At 41.0% G+C, this 12,985-nt stretch overlaps 1 protein-coding gene across 1 annotated transcript; it reads right to left on the bottom strand.

Moving 5' to 3' along the window:
• Positions 1 to 6,105: 6,105 nt before the first annotated feature.
• LOC134379250 (chorion-specific transcription factor GCMb-like) lies at positions 6,106 to 12,638 on the bottom strand. The gene is made up of 5 exons (XM_063098457.1): positions 12,555 to 12,638; positions 8,874 to 9,126; positions 8,654 to 8,766; positions 7,985 to 8,110; positions 6,106 to 7,044 (listed from the first exon to the last, which is right to left on the bottom strand). Exons 1-5 carry the CDS (start codon positions 12,636 to 12,638, stop codon positions 6,106 to 6,108), a joined length of 1,515 nt encoding a protein of 504 aa, XP_062954527.1.
• Positions 12,639 to 12,985: the final 347 nt, after the last annotated feature.

The following is a 12,985-nucleotide window of genomic DNA, read 5'->3' as shown; positions in this document are numbered from 1 at the left end:
CCCAGGGTCTCAACCCCTGAAATCTTGCCCAGTGCACCACTCCAGTGAGAAGCTGCTATATGCCCGAGTGCCTACACCAAAGAAGCACTCGCTTGGCAACTCTGACATTGAACACAGTCAAAAAAAATCACACAGAGACAACAGTACTGTGTTCATCCAGAATCAAACATAAAATATTTACAGGAAAGAGTCTCTCCCTTCAATGGCTACTCCAGAAAATTAGAAAAAACTAGATACCCAGACATCAATGTATGGGTAACAAGAAACATGAAAAAAAAAAAAGGGAACATGACACCACCAAAAGAATATAACAATTCTCTAGTATCAGAGCCCAAAGAAAAGGAAATAGATGAAGTGCCTGAAAGGAATTTAACATAATAATCGTAAGGAAACTCTACAAGAAGTAAAAGCACATTGATAGACAATTTATCAAAATCAGAAAAACAATGAGAAATTCAAGAAAGAGATAAATATCATTAAAAAGAACAAAGCAGAAATCTTGGAATTGAAGAATTCATTAAATAAAATAAAAGAAACAACCTAGGACTTAAGCAACAGGCTATATCAAGCAGAAGAATTATTTCTGAACTTGGAGATAGGTCTTTTGAAATAACCCAGTTGGATGTAAAGAAAGAAAGAATAAAAAAGAAAGAAGAATGTCTATGAGATTTATGAGACAACATTAAGTACACAAACATTCAGTACACCCACATTAGGGGTGTCTCAGAAAGAAAAGAGTAGGAAAAAGGCATCAAATCCTATTTAACAAAATAATAGCTGAAAACTTCCAATGTTTGGCAAGAGATATGAATTTCCATATCTAAGAGGCTCAAAGATCCCAAAAACAGATTTAACCCTAAAAAGGTACTTTGTGAGGCACATTGTAGTGAAACTGTCAAAAGTCAAAGACAGAGAAAGCATACTAAAAAGAGCAAAAGAAAAGCATCAAGTCACTTATAAGGGAATCCCCATCGCACTAAAAGCAGAATTCTCAACAGAGACCTTGCAGGCCAGGAGAGAATGGAATAACATATTAAAAGTGTTGAAAAAAACCCTGCCAGCCAAGAATACAATACCCAGCAAAGCTGTCCTTCAGATATGAAGGAGAAATAGTGTGTTTCCCAGAAAAATAAAAACAGGGAACTCATCACCACTAGAACAGCCTTATTAGAAATCCTTAAGGGATGCCTACATTTGGAAGAAGAACAACAATAACTACCATCATGATAAACATGAAAGAATAAAACTCACTGATAGAGCAGATACACAAATGAGAAAGAAAAAGAAATTATATCTTACCACTACATAAAACCAATAAATAGCAAAGACAAACAATAAAAGAGAAAGAAAGGAACAAAGGTTAAATAAACTAACCATAAAACAATTAACAAAATGTCTGGTATAAGACCACACCTTTTAATAACAACCTTGAATGTAAATGGATTAAATTCACCATTTAAAAATGTAGACTGGCTGAATGGATGAAAAAACAAGATCTAATTATATGCTGCCTTCAATAAACTCGCTTCACTTTTAAAGACAGAAGTTGACTAAATGTAAAGAGATGGAAAAATAGATTCCATGCAAATGGAAACCAAAACCAAGTAGGAGTAGCTACACTTATTACAAAGAAAATAGACTTTAAAACAAACAAAAAATACTATAAAAAGAGACAAAGAAGAGCATTATATAATGATAAAGGGATCAATTCAACAGGTGTATATAACAGTTGTAAATATATGCACCCAACATCAGAGTTCCCAGCTATATAAAGCAAATATTAATGGCTCTAAAGGTAGAGACAGACTGCAATACAATAATAGTTGGAAACCTCAACACCCCTCTCATGGGATTAGTCAGATCATCTAGACAGAAAACCAAAAAAGAAACATTGGATTTAAACTACACTATAGACCAAATGGACCTAATAGATAACTACAGAACATTTCATACAACTCCAGAATACACATTTTTCTCATGAGCACATGGAAGATTATCTAGGGTAGGCCACATGTTAGGCTACAAACCAAGTTTCAACAAATTTTAAAAAGCTGAAATTATAGTAAATATCTTACCAGACCACAATGAAATAAAACTAGAAGTTAATAGCCAAAGAACTTTGAAAACTTACAAGTACATGAAAATTAAACACCATGCTTTGAACACAATGGATCAAAGAAGAAACTAAGAAGGAAGTAAAAAATTTTTGGAAACAAATGAATAGACAAAACAAAAAGCAGTCCTAACAGGGAACTTTATAGCAACAAGTTACTTCAAAAAAGTAAATGATTTCACATAAACTATCTAACAATGCGCCTCAAGAAATTAGAAAAACGAGAACATTCCAATCCCAAAATTAGTAGACAAAAAGAAGTAATAAAAATCAGAGCAGAATTAAAGACAGTCAAAGAAATAATACAAAAACTTCGATGAAATGAAAGGTTGTTTTTTTTTTTTTTTTTTTTTTTTTTTTTTTTTTTTTTGTCGTTTTTTCGTGACCGGCACTCAGCCAGTGAGTGCACCAGTCAGTCCTATATAGGATCCGAACCCGCGGCGGGAGGATCGCCGCGCTCCCAGCGCAGCACCCTACCAAGTGCGCCACGGGATCGGCCTTTTTGAAAAGATAAAATTGACAAACCATTAGACAGACTAAGAAAGAAATGAGAGAAGTTTCAAATAAAATCAGAAGTATAAAAGGAGACATTACAACCTTTGTTTTTTTTCATGCTGGCTGGTACAGAGATCAAACACAAGACCTTGGTGTTATCAGCCCTGTGCTCTAACCAACTGAGCTAACTGGCCAGCACAGGAAACATTACAATTGATACCACAGAAATGGAAAGAATCATTAGAGACTATTACGAACAACTATATCAACAAACTGGAAAACCTAGAGGAAATGTATAAATTTCTGCACACATATAACCAACCAAGACTGAATCAAGAAGAAACAGAATACCTGAATAGACCAATAATGAATAATGAGATTGAATCAGAAATCAGCAATCTTTCAACAAAGAAATTCCCAGAACCAGATGGATTCAGTGCTGAATTCTACCAAACTGTTAAAAAAGAATTAATGACAATTCCTCTCCAACTAGACAAAAAAACTCAGAAAATGGAATTCTTCCAAACTCATTATGAGGTCAGCATCACTGTATTAGTCCATTTTGTGTTGCTATAACAGAATACCTGAAACTGGCTGATTAATAAAGAAAATGAAATTTATTGCTTACAGTTTCTGAGGCTGGGAAGTCCAAAGTCCATCTAGTGGTGGAAACAGTGACCCAGGGGTCTCACATTGCAAGATGGTGGAAGCAGAGAGTGCAGAGAGAGAGGCAGACTCTCTTCTTCTTTTAAAGCCCTCAGAACTATGCCCCTGACCACCATTTTTAATCCATTCACTACTTCATGTTCCTACAATCCAATCTCCTCTTCAAGGCTCCATGTTTCAATTACCGTAATAGGACCTCTCATCCTCTTAACAGTCACGGTGAGGGTTAAGTTTCTAATACATAAAACTTGGGGGACACAATTCAAGCTTCAGTGAGATTTGGGGGGACATAATTCAATCAACTACATGAGTAACTCATGTTTTTGTTTAGTGTCCCTTGGCACTGGGGAGGTCTACCTGGGGAAGACTGCCTTGATCAAAGGGGTCAGCTCTCAACCTGGCCTCCCCTCCTTTGTTCTACCTTCTTCTGCTCTCAACTGCTGATGGAGTCCTGGGTCCAGCAGCAGGCTTGGCTAGTTCTGGTTCATAGGCTGATCAGAACAATAACACCAAGGTCAAGGGTTCTGACCCCTGATCCAGCCAGCTGCCAAAAAAAAGAGAGAGAGAGAGACAGAGAGAGAATGACGTATGTCACAGCCTCGGCACCCAGCACCTCCTGTCTGAGCTCCTTGGGACTGTGGTTCAGCTCTCAGCTGTGAAAAGTCACACCTGAGCTTGCTGCCCCATCAGCTCCTGCTTTATAGAGTCTGTTGTCATCACCATTTCCCCCTTTCAGCTGAGCCATTTCCCTTCAGCCCCTGGTCCCTTGCTTGAGGGCAGTATGTCTCATTTTTCAGTAGTCCTCAAACCATTTTGATGACTTTTGGCATTTCCTTGTGATACCTGTAGTATTATTTGCTTAATATTTTTCCTTAAGTTGCTTTGCTTTCAAATAAACAAAAGCAAAATCTATTTTACTTTGGGCAAAAATATCCAGAAATCATAGGTTGAATGCATTATTTATATATTTCCTGCTATACGTTAAAATATATCTGTAACTATTACAATATCTGTGGACTGTCTAGACACACCTGTACCCCAGGGCACCCTCGTACCACGCTTTGGGAAATACTTGCCTCTGGGCCTCCAACCATGTCTGCTCATTCCCACCCCTGCCTCCTCCTCCCTGTCTTCCTCAGATTCCTCAGGTCCCATTTTGAAACACAGACACCTCCAAGTAATAAAACTCACCACTCTTTGTCAAGTACAACACTTTAGTATAAATGAAACTTTGTTGATAAATGACTATAATCAAATCTAGTATAATGTATTGGTTAAGAACACGGACTCTGGAGACAACCTGGATTGAAATCCCAGGCCTCCCACTCACTGTATGTCATTCCACCTTTCTGAGGTGGCCCAGGGGACAGCTGTATTAAATAAGTTAATATATGTTCAGGGCTTAGAACAGTGTCTGGCACATGGTAAGTCCTATAAGAATGTTAGCTATAATGATAAGCTGTCGGTCTTGGCAATGGACATCTACAGGACAAAATAGCCCATGAGTATATGAGGCATCCTCTCCTTTGAGAAAACGTTGGCTGGGAAATCATAGGCGTGCGCTCGTACTCAGTTAGTCTTGTGGTGAGAGCTGCACGTATTCACGTCAGGGTGTTAGGGATCTATGAATCAGGAGGCCCACCTAGAACACTCAATGATTTAAAATGGCATCTGACTTACTGCAATTTAGTTATGCAAATTGGTATTTTATGCAAATTTGAAGATGTCTCTCCCCGCGTTATCAAAAATTCCCTCTTTTGTAGTTTATCATTATTTGAAAATTGAATATTTTCATTAAGTATTGGGAGCAATGCAAGAATCTGTGTGTGCACTCTCCAAATGTTCAGGAGGGTTCTGTTATGAGAGAACAGCAAACGGGTATTTCTAAAATTAACTTCAAAACTGCCAAACTAATAAGTTTTAATATTTTATAACAACGGTTTCGAGGTCACAATATGAAAAATATTTTTTCTATTTCTGTTTTGAAATAACTCAAGCATCAGCTACATTACTTTAAAATGTCTTTATTACATTTAATTGTACAACATTATCGATTACGTTAATGAAGACTAACAAAGGAACAGTAAAGCTATATGTCAATCCTAATTTTGAAACGTAATCAGAAAAAATATATTTAGAACAAGAATAAACCACTAAATAAACACAATTGTTAGGCTGTTTCTGTTATAACAACCATCACGTTATTAAAAGGTATTCAATTAATACTGAAAACCAAAATTCTTTTTAAAAACAATTGCACTTTAACGTTGCCAGAGATTTATAAAATTTTTTTTAATAAGTGGTAGATACATACTTCGGAGATAAAATGATCAAAATCACTTCCTGATGCTATTTTAACAGGTTCTACATGATAAACAAAAATTTCATGAAATTTTTGATAAGATTGCAAAGATTTCTTCCTGAAGTCATTTTGGCAGCCTCTAAGGACCAAATAAGGATGTGTGAAATTCCCTAATATGATCTGAAGGGAAAGACTTAGAATCAGGATTCTTGACTTCTACTCCAGCTAATAAGCTAAGTTAAAACTGTATTTAACCTTCATGGTCTCCAGTTTGTTTATTTGTGCAATTGTGAAAATCACACCTCTGGACTACTTCTACGTACTCTAGTTGGTTTCAAAAAGGTGTGTGAAATTTTCTGATATTATCTAAACATTTCTGACTGATCATTTCCTCAGCTAATCAGCATTTTTACCACTATCTATATTTCTGTGCCTGCAGTATGAATCTCCCAATTCAACACGGTAGTTGCCATTTCATGTTTCATTGCCTGCACATGCATCAATACTATGTTGTCCCTTGGACTGCCTTTTAAAAATCCTCATTGTCATAGCTAAAGAACGGATCCACTCTGTCCGAGCAACTAATTGCAGAGCCCAACACAGATAGACACACATCCCACGTCTCTACTCCATCTGTCCTGGAGGAAGCTGACTTTTGAGGGAAAGCCAAAGTGGGTCTGATGGCCCGGCAATCTCCTGAAAGTTTCAAAGGAAGTGACCCTGCTGGAGAGGCTGCCCTGGTGACTGTAGCTGGAGGTTCCAAGGCTTCTGGATACATGGACATTGGCGCATTTTCAGAAGCACAGTTACAGCTTGAAAGGCTCTTAACCGCTTGCACATTGTCACTGTATTTCAGAGCAGGTGGCTGGTAGGCTTGGTAGGACACTTTGGTGGTGGTGGTGATCACGGTCTGTAAGGCAGGGGCACCTGGTGGGGTAGTCGTGAGGTACCTGCAGGAAAGCTCTGAGTTATAACAAGGGTGAGGGGCCATGGTCTGGAACTGCCCATGGTCAGTCCTCTTCCCAATACCAGGTTTCCCAAGTGCTGGTTTCCAGCCATGTTGTTTACTAGTGAAATCAAAGCCTCTCTCATAGCTGCTGTATGAATTGACATTATGTTGTAGTGGGTTCAGATGAATCCAGTCTGCATCATTAGGGACACTGGTGGAATCTTTATAAAGGGTGGGACAGGAGCTCAAACTTGTAAAGCCAGGGCCTGCCAATTCATAGCTGCAAGCTGGCCTGGGCAAACAGATTCTTGGGTTTGAACATTTTTGAAAGGGGGTCATTATGTCCCCTTGAAAGGTGGCTGGGTCACAGGTAGCTTTGTAAGCATCAGAGTTTGGGAAGGAGGGGTAAGGCTGCCCTGGAATAGGGAAACCGGTGTCAGTAATTATATCAAACAGTTCCAAATTTTCTAGGGGAGGTATGTTGTTGAAATGTTCACTGTTGTCTTGATTCTCTCCTGCCTAAAAAAACAAACAAACAAACAAACAAAAAACAAAACAGACATATGGTATGTAAATTGCATGGACACCCTCACTTGTAGTAATAGCCAACCAAGTAAATAATAAGAAACTTCCAGTTGGTGGGCTCTGTGCTGTGAATACCGCACTGCTCAGGGACATGATTCAGGCACGTGGTCCTGGGGTTGCTAAGCTTGAGCTCACTCGGGCACGACAACCACACTACTGAGTGAGGGGTCCACTGTAGCCAGGCAGGATGGGTCTGAGTGGGAAGTGGTCCTGTTCTCACTCATACTGTTTTCACAGTAGTGTAGATTCAGGAGTCACATAAACCTGGGTTCAAATCCTGCCTCTGACCCTTACTTATAAGTTACTTAACCTCTCTGAGCTTCAGAGTCCTCATTTTAGAAATGGGGTTTAATAATAGTAACATCTTCATAGGGTTTCTGTGACCATTAAATGTGTGAAATTCCTAGATATGTGCTTGATACGTAGGAAGTGCATGAACAAGGTCAGTTTCTGTTATCCTCACATTACCACTCTGCCTGCTTGGCATGCTTTTGTTGAAAGGCCAAACCAGACCAAGTAACCCAAAGAGATGTTATCTGTTCCTGTGTAAATATGTCAAGGACTGGCTCAGGGGTGCACTGTTAACTCCCTGTTGGTATGCACAGGTTTCTTTATTGCTGTTGGATAACTGTCCTTGTAGAAGGATGTCAGCACACATCCTGACTTGATTATTACTAGTAGAGGTCCTTTGTTGTTTGTTTTTAGGAAGGGATTAGAAACCTTACCCAAACATTGACTTAATATATTGTTAGAGATATATAATTTTCATATAAAATCAAACTGTTGTAAACATATAATATTTATATTACACATAATCAGTCTATCTTGTCCTGAAATGAATACAGACCCCTGTGGAATGCCAGCTCTCCGTTACCTCGGATTCCTGATTTCTCTTTTTCTGGGGCTGGTAAAAAGAGGCCATCTGTCTCTTGATGGCACTTCTTCTAGCTTCCGTCTCTGATTTACTCTCTGGTCTTGGGTGATCATGAACTCCCTTGGCCTGCATTAGTGAAGAAATAAATCACATGTTATTTATTCCTCTAAAGGAAGCTGGCAATGTTGGCCAAAAATTTATGATGCCTTTCCCAAGATCCCAAGTTTTTGTTCTTGTTTTCTAAAATGACAGAGAAAAAATTCTTGAACAAATAAAACAGCATGAATAATAGACATCTTAAAAGATCACCCACAATCCTTTCACTGTATTAAATGAACTATGACTATACCTTGGTTCACTATCTCTGGCCCTTAAAGAACACAGTAGGTGAGTGAATTCCTGGGCTTCTGGTAGGTCCCTGGGGAGCTCCAGCACCTATTTCTGGCCACTGGAGCTGTAGTTTGTTTGCTTTAGAGCTGCCAAGGCACATCGCAAGCGACTTGGTCTCTAAATGGTCTGATGAAAAATATCCATCACATTGTGTTCTCAGGCTGGCCGTTTAGCTCAGTTGGTTAGAGCAAGGTGCCGATAACACCGAGGTCCAGGTTTGATCCCTGTACTGGCCAGGGAAAACAAAACAAAACGAAACATGTGTTCTCACCCACCTACCTGAAAAAATATCGCGTTGCCCTCAAGCCGCCAGAAATTGGTTACAGGGTATCCGCTGTGCCCTCGACAGGGCATCAACTCCAAAGCAGAGTGACAGTGGGGGCACGCTTTCTCTGCAAAGCCCAGAAGAAGAAATCATAGCAATGCCTCCCCCAGACCCTTCTGAAGGAAGAAAGGGGACAGGAGCTGGGGACAGAGCCCTCCCGGGCCGCGCCCTCACGCTGCTGCTTGAGGCGCGCCTTGTCGCAGATGGCTGGCCGCAGCTGCAGGCGGGCGCCGCCGGGCAGGGCGCAGGCCCGCGCGCACAGCACCACGCCCAGGCACGACTTCTTGAGGATGTGGCCGTGGTGGTTGTTGGTGTTGCGCATGGCCCAGCCACTCAGGTGGCGCCGCGCCTTCTCCTCGTCGCGGCTGTAGATGAAGCGCACGTAGCCGTCGGGCCACTCACAGAAGGGGTCGAAGTGGGCCGGCTCCTGGAGACGAGCGCAGGACGAGGGGTCAGCTCTGGGCAGCCCGAACGCACCCCTCGCCCTTGACGTTTTCTACGACCAGCTAGTACAGAAACGAGTTCTTTTTACACCCAGAAATGTTGTACAACCCATAACTTACTGTGTCACGAAATGTCACAGCCTACGTTTGCCTCTCTGGCTAATAACTGTTTATGTAGCTCTTACCTTCTAGATGCTGCAATAATTCATCTAGCCTTCACAACACGTGCAGAAATTTGAACCATTATTATTATCCACATTTTATAGGATATGGAAGTCAGAGAGATTAATTAACTTGTCTAAGGTCACACAGCCAGCAAGGCCTGGCTCTAGGTAGTCTGACTCCAGAGCCTGTGCTACTGAGCACTCTGTTACACCACTTCTTGGTGTGTTTAAATGTTCAAAACATTTTCAAGTTAAGTATTGAAGTGTCAGGACAAAAAGTGACTGGAAAGCTCTATCACTGAAATGCAATTTAACTTGTAAGTATATTTAAGTCAGTGCTTTTTCTTCAAAAGCTCTTGATTCTCTATCCTAAACCTGTCAGTCACATCAGCAGTGATACCCAAAGCACCCTCAGAGAGGCTAGAACAGCTTCCCTTCCTACTCCCAACTTAGCTCTCCGAGTTGAAAAGGTTCACAGTAGATGAAGGACTTAGCCATAACAGTAAACCTTGAGCCTGCCCGGTACTGGACTGCTCCCCAGAGCAATATGGGACTGTCATTCTCCTCAAGAAAGCCACATGGATGAAATAATGTTATATCTACGATACTGAACATTGCTTTAGTGTTCATATTTGGTGGTCTCTGTCCATTTTATGCATTATTTATACTGCAATCAATGTCTTTCCTGTATATAAGTGTAACGTAAAATTACCCTATACTGAGCACTTACTATTTACCAGGTATTCATCAGGGCAGTGGTCTAGAAACCAGGGACCATGGGCCAAATCTGATCTGCTGTTTGTTTTTCTGTAACTTCAAGCTAAGAATAGTTTTTACCTTTTTAAATGGGTGGGGGGGAAATCAAAAGATGAATTACATTTTGTGATACATGAGATTTATATGGAATCCAAATTTCAGTATCCATAAAAAGTTATGTTGGAACACAGCCATGTACATTCTTCTCTGTACTGTCTAGAGCTGTGTTCACACTGCAATGCTGAATTAAGTAGTACTGGGGACAGAGACAGGATGGCCTGCAGAGCCATGTTATGCAATATCTGCAGTCCTCACAAAAACCTTGCAAGATGGGCATCCTTCCTCTTATTTAACAGATAAGAAAGTGGAGTTTAGCTAGATAACCTTCCACAGTGTCATAGCTGGGATATAAACAGATTTGTGGCAGACTGGCCCCAACTAGCTTTACCGGTGTGATAGTCAGAGGAGTATTATCACAGCAGTAAACCATCTGTACCTCCTCCCCATTTCTACCACCCAGGAAAATTAAATTGAACATTTGCAAAGCCAAAGTATTATAAGTTAGACAATTCAGACTTGTGTATATCGTTAATATTGCATATTCTAACAGTAATAAGGTTGTTTTCAAAACCACAAGGATATTGTTGAAATCATTGTTATTACTAATAGGCATTATTTATCTTTCCCCTGAAATATTACAATTGACATAAATTAATACATTGACTTAAGATCAAGACTTAAGGTAACTCAAAAGTGAAATATATAATGATGTACTACCACCTCTAAAGTTATATTAAATGCAAATATGTTTCTTTCAAAAGTGAACATTTCAACTTAAGGATCTTAGTAACAAATTGACGATTTTCCAAAAGACAGTACTTCTTTATGACTCCCATATAAGGGTATAGACTAGGTTCCCTTGCCTCACACCAGCTACTGAGGTACTTACACCATAGGCAAAGCCATAGAGGCTGTGTTTTTAAATAAAAACAATAGCAGAGGATGTCCAGGATTGGATTTCATTTGTTCAAATGTGTTGGCACATGCATGTGTACACACACGCGCACACACACACACACACACGCACACACACACACAAAACTGTCTGACAGTAGTCCTGGACAAGAGTGTGAGATAATTATCTAGTTCCACCACTTGATGACAAGTGAGTAGCCTGAGACTAAGGCAAATTCAAGGACTCTCCCAAGGTCATATAGCCAGTTTTGTTCTCTACACTGAGCAGCCAGAGCAGGACCATGCTAACTTTCTCCAGTTCTCTTTCTATATCCTAGTGTGTCTGTCCCTTTTGAGATATCACATGCATTTCTTAAGAACCAGTCTCCTAAAAGAAAAATAATTCCTATTTATATAAGAAGTCTGGAAAATGCTAAGAGATGAGCCATTATTGTGTTATTTAGATGTGACTCTTCTAAAATGCAAGATCAGACGGTTTCTCAGGAAGATGTACATGACTGAAGTCAGTGAGAATGAGACTCACTCGCTGTACTGGGGTCCACTTTCACAAAAATGACACAGCACAACTCTAAGGCAGGCAGCCTTTAAAACAAACAAGTGAGACAAACCTGCTCCAAAATGTGCTGATTCGAGAGTCTACACACCTTGCTAATGAACTGTTAATCTGAACAACTATCTGGCACATAGTAGATGCTGAATAAAGGCTAAGTCTCTTATTCCTGTGCCAACATTGCAGGAAGTCCACCTTTGTAAATATTAGGAAGCAACTCCCATTCTACCGCCCACCTACACCCAGGAGTTCAAAGTCATTCCTCAGTTTTGACCCAAACCAGTATGACCAAGTTCATTCCCTGGACTTGGCCCCAAACTGCTTTGCTCCAACAAAACAAAAACAAATTCACCCTAAAAGAATGATGATCTCCTTGACATTAGGAAAGAAATAATCATTGGGCGCTTTGGCCTCCTTTGCATGACTGTGGGGCCTCCTCCGGGCAATGGAGGATGTCAGAATAAATTGCTCAAGTCGAGCTATTTGTTTGAGACTCGGGTCACCTCCATTCATAATCCGATCTCACAGTTTTGCTGAGTGAGAAGCAGTGGTATTTATATTTGCCGAGATTTCCCCTAACTTTCCCATGGGTTTCAAGTAGAGGTATAAGGAGAGAGGCACCCGATTTCCACCTCAGTTAAAGGAAAGTGAAGGGACCAGGTGTCCTGCCCTCACCTTACTACTGAGAAAGTGGAGCCCGATTGACATTTCCTGCTGCCCTCGGTGTTTTCAGACAAGAGCAAGAAAATTGCTAGGAGATCTAAACTCAACTAAACTCAATTGCTAAACATCTCTAAACTCAACTCTGCATTTCGCAAAGTCCAGAGAAGTTCCCTCTGCTTTTGAGGGCCCCCCAGCAGTGTGTTTGTGGTCTGTCCACAAAGTTTCTGCAAGAACTGGGATGCCTTTGCCCCTTCTTCAGATGGACAGCGCCACGCGTTGCCCCCACACACTCGATTTCACTCACCTGAGGCATCTGCGGGTCGTTGATGTCCCAGTTGAGTTTCATCCCGTAGGAGCACACACGGCCCTGCACCGCGTCCGCCGGCATCTGCTCCACCTCGCTCAAGCTCTTTGCCCAGACTCCTGAAAGAAGAAAAAACGAGGGGTGCGCGAGGTGACTCTTTAAAAATATAGTAGGGTGTGTGTGTGCACGTGAGTGTGTGTGTGCACGTGAGTGTGTGTGTGCACGTGTGTGTGCGCGCGCGCGCGTGAGTGTGTGTGTGTGTGCGCGCGCGTGAGTGAGAGAGAGAGAGACACCGTTGACAAGTACAGAAGCTGAGGACGACGGTTATGGCCTCGGCCCCTCGTGCTGACAGGTCTCACCCAGGATGGCAGCGGTGGTGTGTGACAGCTGCCAGCAGGTTTAATAAGATACCTGTCCCGCGGCTCCGCCTT

Source organism: Cynocephalus volans, chromosome 5, assembly GCF_027409185.1.
Source record: "Cynocephalus volans isolate mCynVol1 chromosome 5, mCynVol1.pri, whole genome shotgun sequence".
NCBI lineage: Eukaryota > Metazoa > Chordata > Mammalia > Dermoptera > Cynocephalidae > Cynocephalus > Cynocephalus volans.
This window is presented reverse-complemented; position numbering and strand designations above follow the sequence as displayed.